General features: G+C 42.6%; 5 protein-coding genes across 5 annotated transcripts in view; 2 read left to right on the top strand and 3 right to left on the bottom strand.

Annotated features, from left to right (window-relative positions):
• Positions 1-13,598, top strand: part of LOC148394359 (alsin-like) — a 45,744-nt gene that overhangs the window by 7,423 nt on the left and 24,723 nt on the right. The window contains exon 3 of the mRNA XM_088383571.1: positions 9,093-9,205. The gene's annotated coding sequence lies outside the window, so the exon portion shown is untranslated. The remainder of the gene's footprint in view (positions 1-9,092; positions 9,206-13,598) is intronic.
• Positions 674-1,709, bottom strand: LOC148394365 (olfactory receptor 6N2-like). Its single transcript, XM_088383202.1, has one exon. It carries the CDS (start codon positions 1,683-1,685, stop codon positions 771-773), a length of 915 nt encoding a protein of 304 aa, XP_088239328.1. The 5' UTR covers positions 1,686-1,709; the 3' UTR covers positions 674-770.
• On the bottom strand, positions 2,829-3,733 carry LOC148394364 (olfactory receptor 6N1-like). The gene has a single exon (XM_088383275.1). The coding sequence runs from the start codon at positions 3,731-3,733 to the stop codon at positions 2,852-2,854; it is 882 nt and encodes a 293-aa protein (XP_088239401.1). The 3' UTR covers positions 2,829-2,851.
• On the top strand, positions 6,721-7,744 carry LOC148394363 (olfactory receptor 10A6-like). The gene has a single exon (XM_088383580.1). The coding sequence runs from the start codon at positions 6,797-6,799 to the stop codon at positions 7,742-7,744; it is 948 nt and encodes a 315-aa protein (XP_088239706.1). The 5' UTR covers positions 6,721-6,796.
• Positions 9,257-13,544, bottom strand: LOC148394362 (frizzled-7-A-like). The gene has a single exon (XM_088383574.1). The coding sequence runs from the start codon at positions 13,045-13,047 to the stop codon at positions 11,347-11,349; it is 1,701 nt and encodes a 566-aa protein (XP_088239700.1). The 5' UTR covers positions 13,048-13,544; the 3' UTR covers positions 9,257-11,346.

The raw sequence follows: 13,598 nt of genomic DNA, 5'->3' as shown, positions 1-13,598 counted from the left end.
ATAGAGGTTTCAAGAATACAAATATGACACGCTCAGTAGCCACAAACATAGTGCATACTCACCAACACGTTTCTTCATGTTGTTGTTCGTGAGCTACTGCTCACGTTTAAGCTAGACTCGCTCACCACGAGCGCACGCAGCTTTTAAGGCCGTCTCTTTGCACCCTTGGGAATTTTTCTGACTCTAGCTCAGTGGCAGATAGTAGCAAAGTAGAAATACTTTGTTGTGCAATTTGTTCCCTACATTTGAAAGTAATCAATACTTTTTATTGTCTCGGAAATATACTTGTTCATTGTTTATGACATCACAATGTAAAAAAGGAGATTGAGATCATGATCGATTGCTATATTGGAATCTTAAACGGTGGGAAAAAAATAAAAAATAGTCTGCATTGGTAATTGGAATCTTTAAAGGTGGGAAAAATAAAAATAAAACAAATGGTCTGCATTGGCACTGGAGACCGTCTGAGATTTATTGAACATGGAACTTTCCTGAGACATGACTTGAATGTTCTTGTCATCAGTGAAGAAAAGCATTGTTTTGGATATAAAATAAATCAAACAACAACACATTTACTGTGTAACATTACTCATTATACTTGGTGATGATGTCAAATTCACTATGGATTTGGATTTCACAATACCCCCAAGTGCTTAAAGATGGCTTTCTTTATTGACAATAATTACAAAAAATATTTAAAAATAATAAATCTTAGAATTCAATTCATTTCAACTTGCTGTCTGAGGAAAAGCAGAGCCGAAGGCCCCGTCTCACACCATCTTGAAGATGCGTTTACGTATACATGATAGCTTCATCCCGTACACCAGGGGGTTGAGAAGCGGCGGAATAACCACAAACTCTAGCGATAAGATGATGGCAACAAAAGCGTTCATCTCCTTCACATTTTGCCTGCTCAGCGTGATATCCAAAAACACTATGCAGGAATAAATGACAAAGGAGATCATGTGCGGCAAACAGCTCTGAAATACTCTCCCCTTGAATTTGTCCGAGCATCTCGAAGTCGTCCTTATGATGCGCGTGTACGTATAGAGAACAAAGGTGAGCGGGAGGAAAACGGTGCTGATGGTCATGAACATGCCCACCACGTTGTTGATCACCGTGGACACGCATGACAGCTTGACGACATTCCAGTTTGCGCAAAACACCTTGTAGATCTCGTTGCCGCAGAGGGGCAGCGTTGCGGATAGGTAGATAACCATGGTGAGAAAGATGGCGGGAATGAGCCACGCCAGGCCAACCAGGCTCAGGGCTTTTTTCACCGTCATCCTGGTGTGGTAGTGCAGCGGATGGCACACGGCCAGGTAGCGGTCGTATGCCATGACGCACAGCATGGTCATCTCGTTGGCTCCATACGTGTAGATCAAGTAGATCTGCGTGAAGCAGGCCGTGCGCGAGATCAGGTGAACGTCGGACGCCAGGTCCAGCAGGAAGCGGGGGAAAAAGCTCATGGAGCCGTACAAGGCGTTGAAGCTCAAGCAGGCGACGAAAACGTACATGGGCTCGTGAAGTGTCTTCTCGCGGCAGATGGTTACCAGGACGGCCCAGTTGGCGCACACGATGAAGACGTAGAGGAGGAGGCATGACGCCAGCGCCGGGTAGCGGTACGGGCCGATGTTTATGAACATGGTGAGATTAAAGTAAGGATGAAGCGTTAGGTTGGGCATCCTTACACACCCGCAAACTCAGAAGACATACTGTTACTTGACACCGTCTGTGAAGAGAAAAGAGAAGGGTGGTTCTCAGAAAGTATGGTCCAACATATGATATGAAAGCTGGAAAAAAATGAACTTGTTTCTGTGAAAAGGGAAACGAGGGTAAGTAGCACCTATGCACCATATGAAGAATGTCCTGGCTCTAAAAAAGTAGTTTGTGCAAATCCTCTGGTACTTGCTCTCTCTCATCTTGCTTCTTTTCCAGCTCTCTCAACACCTTCATCTCAATGCTATTCATTTTAATATTCATTATAGTTTCCAAAGTGGAAATTCAGATCACCGTGGCAGTAGAGAACTAGCAGAGAAGCCAACCATTTTCTATTTTCTACATGACTTGATCACCAGTCAACCTCAGAGCACAGTATAACTCCCACTCAGTAACTCCTTGGTAACATTTTGATGAGTCCTTAATGTAACATTTAAAAGTACTCTATTGTTGCTTCAGTTTCTTATTCATGTATGGTTGGAAATGACGACTTGCCCTCAATGATCTGTCAAAATTTCAATTCAGAACACACAGTGAAGAGCCACATACTCCATACTTACCACCATGTGTCTTCATGATGTTGTCCGTGAGCTACTGCTCACGTCGGAAGATATGATCATCATGAGTATGTACGTGCGCCTTTTAATGCTGGCTGTTAGCACTCTTGGGACGAGATCTGATTCGGCGCAGTGGCGGGAAATAATCAAGTAAAAATACTGTACTTTGTTTTTTACCCCTGCTCAAGTATTTGTTCTTTCCATGAGGATTTGTTTATGGGTGCTTTTTACTTTTACTCTCTTCGTTTAAAAACAGATACCAAAATTACAATGACAAAGTTGACTTTTTTTTTTTTATTTCTAATGTCAACATGATATAGACAAGACTGAGATCTTGGGTGATGGTATCGTCTATGAAATACTTTGTGACAGATGAGTTGTCTTGCACCATTTTAATAACCAGCAACTTCTGACATTGAGACATAAAAATGGAAAAAAAAACCCACGTCTCATTAGCTATTTTAGTCTAGTTTTCTGAAAAAGAAAAATGGAAAAAATATTTTGAGAAAATTACAAAACAACATTTCAATAAGAGACCAAACCAACTTGTTCATTTGCACAAAATAGATCTTCATTTATTCAAAGCTCTTCTTCCCTCTAAAATATTGCAAAACTTTGTTTCGAAGCTTGGACAGTTTCAAGCCGTAAATGATCGGATTGAGTAACGGTGGAATAACGAGAATTTGGATGGCCATGAAATTCCTGAGACTCCGAGGCATGGAGCTGGTGCCGTAACGAGCGTACATGAGGTCAAAGAGCAAAGCCACGGAAATGTTGACCAAACACAGCAGATGCGGCACACACGTCCCCAAGAACTTCTTTTTCCCTTCTTTAGACCTCAAAGCTAATTTAACCAGCTGCACATAGGAGCACAGAATGAAGAGGTCATGTAAAAAGTAAAATACAATAAGCACAAATCCGACGATACCGTTGGATGTTGTAGGATTGCAGGACAGTTGAAGGAGGGACCAGTTCTCGCAGTAGACTTTGTCAATGAGGGAACCGCACAGTTCCAGTTTGGAGCTCATGATTACCACAATGGCCTGGCAGAGCAAAGGCGTTACTCTGGAGTAGATCATCAAGAACACCATCCTGCATTTTGTCATAATGGAGTGATACTCCAGCGGTCGAGATATGGCCACGTAGCGGTCGTAAGCCATCACTGTCAAAATGGCCATTTCAGACGCCGCGTAAGAATAGATGACAAAGACTTGCAACAGACAGCCAAAATAAGATATAACGTGACTTTTCGACAACAGATCGTGAAGGAATTTGGGGAAAAAGACAACAGTCCCATAAAGGCCATTAAAACATAGATTGCATAAAAACAAGTACATGGGTTCATGCAGTTTTTTCTCTAGTATGATAGTAACAATAAGAACAAGATTGACCAGCAAAATGGCAGCGTAACACAGCCAGGTAATTACGAAAAGAAGCACTCGAAGCCGTTGCGTCATGTGGCTCAATCCTGTCAAATGAAAAAAGGTGAATGCAGTTGCGTTCTTCATCGTTGTTCCATTCGGCACATCGACTCCCCGTGTTGTTATCGCCGGCTTCTCCTCCACGCTTCTCCTCCACCCTGTTCCTGCCTAATTTGGTGACAGGATGAGGAAGATGAAGATCTCCTCGCTGGTCAAACAGGGCACCTCTTTTTATACTTTGCTGAGCACCAAAACGCTCCAATCAGAAGATAGCAGCGTACTCCATCGCCAGGGAATTTGAAAGATTCTTGTTTATGAAACAGTTGTTTAATGCTCTATTAAAAATAAGTGTGAATCCAATATTTATTACTATTTTAGTCCAAAAATGGTGTTCTAACTCTCAGTTTCACACTGTCCCTGAAATTGCTGTCATAATGGAGTGACCTTTAAAAAAAAAGCTTCTAATGTTTGCAGTGATATTATGACCAACAATTTTGTTTTTCCTAAATGGAGCTTGGAATAGTGAATAGTCACATAAATATTGACACTTGAGTTGCAGAATTGTTATCGTGCATTGTCGGACGGTGTCAAATTTAACATGTCCGCCCTGTCGTAGGGTAATATCACCTGTTATAAAAACAAATCTGAGATTACAACTTTGTTAAACTGCTTGTTAACCTAATCATAGCGAAGTAAAGGTCCACCGTGTGATCATTAAATGCTAACGTCGTCAGCAAGCTTAGATATTTTGCCGTTTCCACAGACATGAGCTGTTAGCAGTATTTAAAAATAAAGTGTAAGGGTTTGAGAAATATACGGTTTTAACAGAACAAGGAGGGATGTACATAAGCCAGTGTGCATGAGTGCTGGAAATGGAATATTGCGCTCCTGTTTGAACCTCCTGTCACCACGCTTTTTGTACTCTAATGGCCAGCCTCATTTTGAAGCTAATCCCGCCGCCAAAGCAATTGCATCCAAAGGCCAACTTTAAAATAAAAGTCATGTTACATGTTTCCCTTATATTTTGTTGACCCTTGCTGTTGTTATATAGTAAGCTATGAACAATCTTGGTGGCTGCTAGCTTGACTGCCCGCTAACGGCTACATTAGCAATTAGGCGGTGGCCGAACGCGTCGCAGGATTTGTTTTTGAATACAGATTATGTCTGTGAATCCGAAATTGACAATTTACTCTGTTTTATACTTATAATAGTGTGCTTTTGTCCACCTAAAACGTGGCATTCTGCTACAAATACTAATGCTTTGAGTCTTTTGTAAAAACAATACTTTCAGAGGGGGGCGGCCATTGTCCTGTTTTTCTGATATTGTCACGGTGACAGTGGACACATGTTTGTGTCTTGACTCCACTAGGGAATGTTTAGTCCCAGCGCCATGCACTGGCAGTAGATTGATGTCCTGGGGATAGTGGACGCATGACCCTGAGGTTTAATCATCATATTTACACTGTGTTTGTTGCTATCATGTATGTCATAGCGTCATAACAAATGGGAATTACATCAGCTAATAGTCTGTCTAATCAATACTGGGGAAAACATGTTTGTCGGCTCTCGTCTTGTTTTGCTCTGTATCATTTAGACAAAAATAACACTCATTAAAGGTTTTGCCTGACAAATAAACACAATACCAAACAAACAGCTGCCTTGAATTGGCTGTTATTTTTAAGTATATAATACTTTGTCTTACTTTATTTATTTATTTTACTTTATTTTATTTACTTACTTTACAATACTTTATTTCTATGGCAACTGTAGCTCCTTGAGAAATTTTAAATTGCAGCATAAGAATCACTTATTTTTACCTTAAATTTGTATTTATGGTTTCGGCAGAGCAGCAGTTAGCCATTTTTTTTTTATATTGGCTTAATTTCCTTAGAATATAACAAGCTGCCTGATCCTCCCAACTGTTGAGCGTAGTAGCCCTTAGTAACCTGTGATCAATTATTCCAATGAAAAAACATAAAACCAAAATCATTTTAATCAATTATAATAATTTGGGCTGTTTTTTTTCAATTGTGGTGAAGCCACAGAATTAGGATTTTTTTTCCTCCCCATAGAGCAGGGCCCACAAACTCTATTTGTCAGAGGGCCCAAATTTTGGGGGGTCAAACTCTCAAATAAAAGTTCAATAGGAATCAAATTTTAGCATAATATTATTTGAATCCAGTCACAGGCCGGTTTGGACTGTTCAGTGGTCTGGATTTGGCCCACAAGCCATCAGTTGATGATCCAACTGCCGTAGAGGTTCACTCTAGTGAAAAACCTCAACGTAGCTTCCTGTCACAAAACTACGACAATCCATGTAAACATTTCTACCTATGCCCACTTCAATCATATAACAATAAATCAATATCAGTATTTTTCCTCCCTCAATGTATCTGTTTGCATATATTTGTGTTCAAGTATTCCCATTTATTAATAAATTGCATCACTGACCATATTGATATAGTTATTTATTTCTTGTTGTTTTGGATTGGTCACATGACTCGCAAGCTGCCCGTAGGCACTGTGATGTCATTTTCAGTCCCCCTACTCAAGATAGGTAAAAACAAGTGGATTTTGCTGCTTAATTCATATTCAATCAAAACAATATTAATCTGAGTACTGTATTCAGACTCGAGGGGCTGTATAGAACAAATTATTGTGAAGTACATTTCTGACTTGACCTCCCCTTTAATATGTATTTTTTTGCACGAGGCGAAGCTGAGCTTAGGCCCATCCTACTTTACTTCACATATAAAAGTTCATGTGTGGCCGTGATCAGGCTGGTCGAGAGCCGCCGGGCGCTCGACACATGCCACACTCGTCAATTCCAATAATGATATGACTGATGTTCTTGCTTTCTTCGCATCGTCTACATTGACACATCTGTGGCGAGAAGGGACAAAACAACGCAATGACTCCAAGCAGCTCTGATAGATTATATCAAACAATAACCATGGAACATCAGTCTGCCTTCAATATATTTTTCATTCCTTGTTTTTGGATTTCATCGAGGGCCAGCTGGCAATAATTTTCAGCGCTGAATGCTTCATGATTTGTGTGCTTGAACTATAAATAACATCCGAAGGACTATTTTAAGAAATGGAGAACTCAAGTGAGGTTGTTTCCTTCGTGCTGGGAGCTTACAGTAACATGGGACAGTTGAAGTATTTGTATTTCTTCATATTGCTGCTGTGGTACAGTTCAATATGGGTGGCCAACACTTTAGTCATCACGGTCATCTTTGTGGACAGGAGTCTGCACGAGCCAATGTACATGTTACTTTGTAACTTAATGGTGAATGAGATAAATGGCAGCACGTCTCTGTATCCTCTCATGCTTTCACAGATGTTCTCAGTGGCGCACGAGGTGCCCGTTTCCTGGTGCTTTGTACAGATGATTTCTGTCTACTCTTCTGCTTCTGTTGAGTTTTGCAGTTTGGCAGCCATGGCTTATGATCGATACGTTTCCATTTGCAGGCCTTTACACTACAACGCCATCATGAGCACGGGGACAGTGGCCATCATCGTGACTCTTATCTGGGTGTATTCCTATGCCACTTCCCTGCTGTCCTATCTCTTTGTAGTCAATTTGAAATTTTGCAGCAATGTTATTAACCACTTGTTGTGTAACTATGAATTAGTAGCTAAACTCGTATGTACAATATCAAAAGTCAACAGCGTAGTAGATTTTTTTGGCTTCCTGACCAGTGTTTTACCTTTCGGGCTCATTGTGGTGTCATATGTAAAGGTCCTGATGGTTTGTTTGGATACGTCTAGAGAGAATAGGCAGAAAGCCATCACTACCTGCACGCCTCAGATAGTTTCCGTGTCAAACTTGTTTGTCGGCTGCGCCTTCATTTTTCTGGAGGCCAAGATCACTGCGGTTGATTTACCTGACAGTGTGCGGATATTTTTTTCTGTGTATCTGCTTATTTGCCAGCCAATGATAACACCCTTTATGTACGGTTTGAACCTTCCCAAGATAAGACAGGCGTGTAAAAAATTTCTGTGGCGCAAAAAAGGATTTTTCTTGCAAGAATCTCATTAAAACAGCTCTTTTAAAAATGAATCCTATGTTGAAAAAAAAAATTACAACTTGTGTTGGGTTTTTTTTTGCTAACACAGTCACCTAAATTGGAACACCTTTAAAATGTAAACTATTGACATTTATGGCAACAATGTTAATGTGCAAGCAAGTTATTTGTTCTTAAAATGTTTGCGTTGATTTTATTTATAATTTTAAATTGGGACAATACAAGGGGCAATTTATTTCTTTGTTTAAAATGCAGGAAAGTCAATTTTCACATTAGTAAAACTCTAAATATTTTGTTGAACTAGCCAACTTAATATTTTATTCAAATTTGTTGCTTTGGAAATTTGCAGTTTACTCATCTTTTTTTAGTGCTGTTGCTCAAGTACCTAATTTGAAATGTTTAATGTCTTGGGTTGATTTTTCTGATGACGTTTTACTTTTACTGCCTACATTTGAAAACAAATGTCTGTACTTTCCTCAACTTTATCAAAAATAAGCGTGGTGAATGACAAGAGAAACAAAATACAACTAAATAAAGTTTAATAAACTATAACAAAATTAGCAAGGGCAATTATACAATGTCAATTATACAAATAAGATTAATACTAAAATCAATTTTTCACAAGTCCCTTATTCCTGAGGTCTGTCCTGTAGCAATCATAATGGGAGGCTCATTTGATAAGACACTTACGGTCAAACGCTCCCATTGAGCTATGTTTTTTGTCCACTTGAGGGCGCCATCCTCCCGTTCTTCATATCTGCATGGACGCTTTTCAAAAGGTGGGGTCTGGTCTGTTAAGCGAGTTGGTGGGGGGTATTACTCAGAGTTTATAAACACATCTGAGTTTTTAAACATATTTTACCTTATACTGTATTGCTATCATATACCATTATACAAATAAAAAAATGCAATTTCTGTTTTTAATGGACCTGCTTAACAGAATGTTTATTGCCACCCCTAAGGGCAAATTTCCTGTATTGCCTCTTTCACAAATGCACTTTTGTTAACATGATCATGAATGAATGAATGAATGAATGAATGAATGAATGAATGAATGAATGAATGAATGAATGGATTTATTTGTCAGTCATGATTACATCATTTTGTAAAATCTCACCGGTAAAAACAACTGAATGTTTTCTTTTCGTACAAATTTGATCCTGCCCCTTCATGTCTTTTTCATATTACAAGAATTCAGAGAGGGGTGTGTTGACTTTTATACAGTATTTGTCAGTTGGAGCAGCAGTAACATGACACTTTAAAGATATGCATTGTTCATAGTCTGGTGACTTTTTTTTGTTAAGCTGGTTGACAATGTAGCCTCTGTGTCACTGCTGCTATCTCATAGGTCATGTGTCTCAGACAGGACTGTTTTGCCTGAGATGCCAGGAGAGGCCAAAATGTCTGCTGTAAAGAAACGTCTCCGCTTATTGACAAAGCATCTTCAGCGCAACCTGATATGGAGCAGGTGAACTGTGAGTAATATGCCGAATTCCTGTACAAAACCACAAAGGCCACACCACAAGTTACAAACCTTATCACTTTTATTCAGACTGTACAGACACAACAGACTTTGAGAACAAGTAAAAAAAAAAGTGAGGAAAAAGAAAAAGAGATGAGCACCCCCATAAATACAATATACGAAGCTGGGCGTGTGCAATGACTAATTTGCATAACGTTCCAATGTCACACGCACGCGCACACACACACACATGCATAAATCTGAAATGATACAAAAACAACATTGCGTCGCTCACGCAGCCTCCTTACACATTCACATGGGGATTTCTTTAACATGAATTAAGATGTTGCTATCAAAATGAGAATGTACATTGTGTTCTACTTGTATGCATTCTAATGTGTTGGCAATATAGTTGTGAATCATTCAACTTCCATGTTAAACTCTATCTTTGCGTTATTTACATGTAGAAAAATGTGCAACATGACCTCCGCCCTCCCCCCAAAAAATGATGGTGCACCGACCAGATTGTTCCTCCACTGACTTGTTTGAAGTTGTGGTCCAAAAGGCTGGTAGTCGGGATTGAATTATTTTCAATGCATACCTGAAAGTCTACTGTCCCCAATATACAATATTATTTTTTAAAAACTACTCTGATTACATGTTTGAGCAGTACTCGCCTGTAAAACACGCGTTGATTTATAAGACACTTGGTTCTTGTCCATTAGTAAAACATTATGAACTGGTAAACATTTCGAGGTCATGCAAATAGAAGTACGCGCATACTAGTCGACAACTAGTCAACACTCAAAACCCCCCCCGTGAGCCTTTTTTTTTTTTCTTTTCAGCTCGTCTGTGCTTTTCGGTCATTTAGAATCAGGCACACATGAACAGAAACATGGCTTCCGTGTGGCACACACTCATGGAACATAAAATACATGCCGTTCTTTATGGAAAAGTTCAGTCTTGTGTGGAACAATTTTTAAAGAAAAAAAAATCCTCCCTCCCCACACACAAATCCATTTCAACACGTCTAAATGTAACAAAAATAAAGAATGGCAGGCTTAAAGTGTGAACAATGTTTTTTATCTAAGCAAGTATAAACATTCAAAATTTCTCAAGCACCATTTCCACTCCCGCAGAAGAAACCTATTACAGTCTTTCTGATCAGGGGTCCACCAATGTCAGGACCACACACACAGACGAAGCTGAGGCCCATGTTTGTGTGTGTGTGGTCTCCAAACATCTTAAAAGGGAAATCCGCCCATTTCATGGTACCGATGAGTTCATAATGAAACGGGACACAAAAACATCAACTAGTTAAGAGGTTTATAATGTAGAAACAGCTCGAAAGTGGCGAGAAGGTCTCAAACTGACCAGTTGAGTAACAGATAAACAGAGGTCAAGGGTCAAAAGAAATCAGGGCTTGAGTCACCAAGATGACGCCGAACAAGCCTTTTGAAGTGTAACAGTCACTTTAAAGTTTAACACTTTTCAAAACCTTGTGCAAACTAACACAAACGAGTAACTTCATTCATCTTTCGGAGTGAACATTCAATGCGAGAGACAAAGGAAAAAAAGGCAAACGTTTTCACTGAGAGTTGTGCGTAGCCATTTGGCAGCAACGTGAGCAGCTGCTGCTAAATTCTTTTTAAATCTAACACACAACTTAAAGCATTTCTTTCTACAAGCAGAGTAACTTAAAATGTCCAATGCAGGGAAGCCTACAGAATGCATTCAGAGTCCTTGGACCATTTGGCTGCACTTGGCACTTTTTTTTTTTTTTTTCCTTATTCGATCATGTTTGGCCACCATGAGAGCGGACACGCGACATACATTCAACATGGAAGCAAAAAAAAAAAAAAAAAAAATGGATGTAATGTGAGTAACTAGGGATAACTTCAAGTCCGGTATTAATGACAGCGAGCTTATGTGTTTCAAATCCAAAAGTACAAAAAAAAAAAAACATTAAAAGAGTTCTGGGATTGTTTAAAAGAAAACTGCAGATTCTTCCATTTAATATCGAATATATAGAGAAGAGAAAAGTTCTGTCTGAGGGCCTTGCGAACTTGTCACAAATAGAAAAATATGACCAAAATGGTATAAAATTGAAAGCTATCAGACCTCATTTCTCTATGTTTTGTACCTTGCTACACTTCACACCGTGGTCTCCCCGTGGGTACCGTTGCTAAGGCGCTTGTAGAACCTCCTCCACGACTGCAAGGTCTTGCCGGACCAGACCCAGAAGCCCGAAGTGATCCCGACGATCATGGTCATCAGGTACTTGATCATGAACACGGTGAAGTCGGGCGTCATGGGGGCAAAGTTGTGCATGGGGCAGGGCACGGCGAAGCGCTTGCACGTCTGCATGTGCCAGGTGCGCTCCCAGTGCTCTCGGAAGGCCTGCTCGTAGAAGTAACAGGCGATGACGATGGTGGCCGGGACAGTGTAGAGCACGCTGAACACGCCGATGCGCACCATCAGCTTCTCCAGCTTCTCCGTCTTGGTGCCGTCGTGCTTCATGATGGTGCGGATCCGGAAGAGCGACACAAAGCCGGCCAGCAGGAAGGAGGTGCCGATGAACAGGTAGACGAAAAGCGGGGCCAGGACGAAGCCCCGGAGGGCGTCCACGTTGAAGATGCCCACGAAACACACCCCGGTCAGCACGTCGCCGTCCACCTGGCCCATGGCGAGGATGGTGATGGTCTTGATGGCGGGCACGGCCCACGCGGCCAGATGGAAGTATTGAGAGTTGGCTTCGATGGCCTCGTGACCCCATTTCATGCCGGCCGAAAGGAACCACGTGAGCGACAGGATGACCCACCAGATGGAGCTGGCCATCCCAAAAAAGTACAAGACCATGAAGAGGATGGTGCAACCCTCCTTCTTGGTCCCCTGGGCCACCGTTCTGTAGCCATCCTCTTTGAATTTATCCACGCACACCACTTTGTCCTCCAGGAAGAAGCCCGCGGCGTAGGCCACGGCCACCATGAAGTAACAGCCGGACAGGAAGATGATGGGCCGCTCGGGGTAGCGGAAGCGCCTCATGTCCACCAGATAGGTGAGCACCGTGAACAGAGTGCTCACACAGCACAAGATGGACCAGATGCCCACCCAGAGCCGTCCAAATTTCACCTCATCCTCCCGGAAGTACATGATCCCGGTGGGCTTGGTGGGTTCACAGGGTGCCCCGCAGTCTTTGACCCCCATGAATTTGTAGCCCAAGTAGGACGGAACATCCAGCTGCAGCGGGCAGGAGAACTCCGGGTACTGGTTGTGCGGCGGAAGCTTGGGTCGGCCCAAGCTGGGGGGGAGGGTCACCAGCTCGGGTGCGTACGGAGAAGACGAGGAGCCCGGGCTGCTGGGCTCCGACGTGTTCTGACCCACGCAGATCTCGCCGGCGCCGTGGACCGGGAACGCCTCGCAGCGAAGTCTCTCGGGCCACTGGAAACCGAATTTGTTCATGAGGGCTTCACAACCCTGACGTGCGCGCTCGCACAGAGAGCGACAAGGGGGGATGGCTTGCTCCAGAACCGTGCACACGGGGGCATACATGGAGCACAGGAAGAATTTTAAATCGGCTGAGCATTGGACCTTCACTAGCGGGTAAAACTGGTGCACCTCCAGCCCGGCGTCTTCTTGGTTGGTGTGGCCCAGGAGGTTCGGCATGATGGTCTGGTTGTAGGCGATGTCGGTGCACAGTGGTATGGAGATGGGCTGGCAAAATCCATGCTCCGGGATGGATATTCCGCTCTCGCTGTTGTAGTGTTGAGCACACGCTGGTGCGAAGGACAAGGCGCACAGCAGCCACATGATCCGCACAAGCGCGGAGCCACTGGTGGACCTGGCCGCCGCCATAGTTGAGGAGGAGGAGGGGGAGGGAAGGAAGGAAAAACTTTGATCCAAGTAGGGCGACTCAAAAAGGGTCCAAAAAACCGTCGCAAATCTACATTGAACGTCCTCGCGCCTTGCTGGCAATCCGAGTAACTCGTGCGGTTCCAGCCACGATCGAATTCAGGTTTATTTCAAACAGTTTCATCCAAATAGATCCTCTGTCGTGTCATGACTTCTTGATGGTCTTTGTAAGTGACTCCAAGCAGCCCACTCTCACTTCTCCGGTGTGAGGGGGGGAAACGCATCCAGAGCTGTGCGAAAATGGAAAAACGACGGGAATCAAATCTCCCCAGGTGTGTTCAACGCTTGGTCGTGAACTCGGTGGAAAAACACGAGCGAAAAACGTCCTAAATTACCATCTTTTATTCTCGACTCGTCCGAGTGTCGGCTTCTCCAGGCGGTTGGAAGTCCGCAGGCTCGCTGGTTCTCGTCACTGCGCTCGGTTTCAAGGCACCCCTCCATTCACAGACCCCCCCTCCCCCTCTACAGCGAGCCGTGGGGCGCCTGGAAACCGA

Source organism: Syngnathus floridae, chromosome 8 (genome assembly GCF_059516105.1).
Source record: "Syngnathus floridae isolate MCC-2025c chromosome 8, RoL_Sflo_1.0, whole genome shotgun sequence".
Lineage (NCBI taxonomy): Eukaryota > Metazoa > Chordata > Actinopteri > Syngnathiformes > Syngnathidae > Syngnathus > Syngnathus floridae.
This window is presented reverse-complemented; position numbering and strand designations above follow the sequence as displayed.

Bases quoted from the DNA above. Each gene is read 5' to 3' on its own strand.
- LOC148394365 (XM_088383202.1), bottom strand. From the start codon at position 1,685: ATGCCCAACCTAACGCTTCATCCTTACTTTAATCTCACCATGTTCATA.
- LOC148394364 (XM_088383275.1), bottom strand. From the start codon at position 3,733: ATGACGCAACGGCTTCGAGTGCTTCTTTTCGTAATTACCTGGCTGTGT.
- LOC148394363 (XM_088383580.1), top strand. From the start codon at position 6,797: ATGGAGAACTCAAGTGAGGTTGTTTCCTTCGTGCTGGGAGCTTACAGT.
- LOC148394362 (XM_088383574.1), bottom strand. From the start codon at position 13,047: ATGGCGGCGGCCAGGTCCACCAGTGGCTCCGCGCTTGTGCGGATCATG.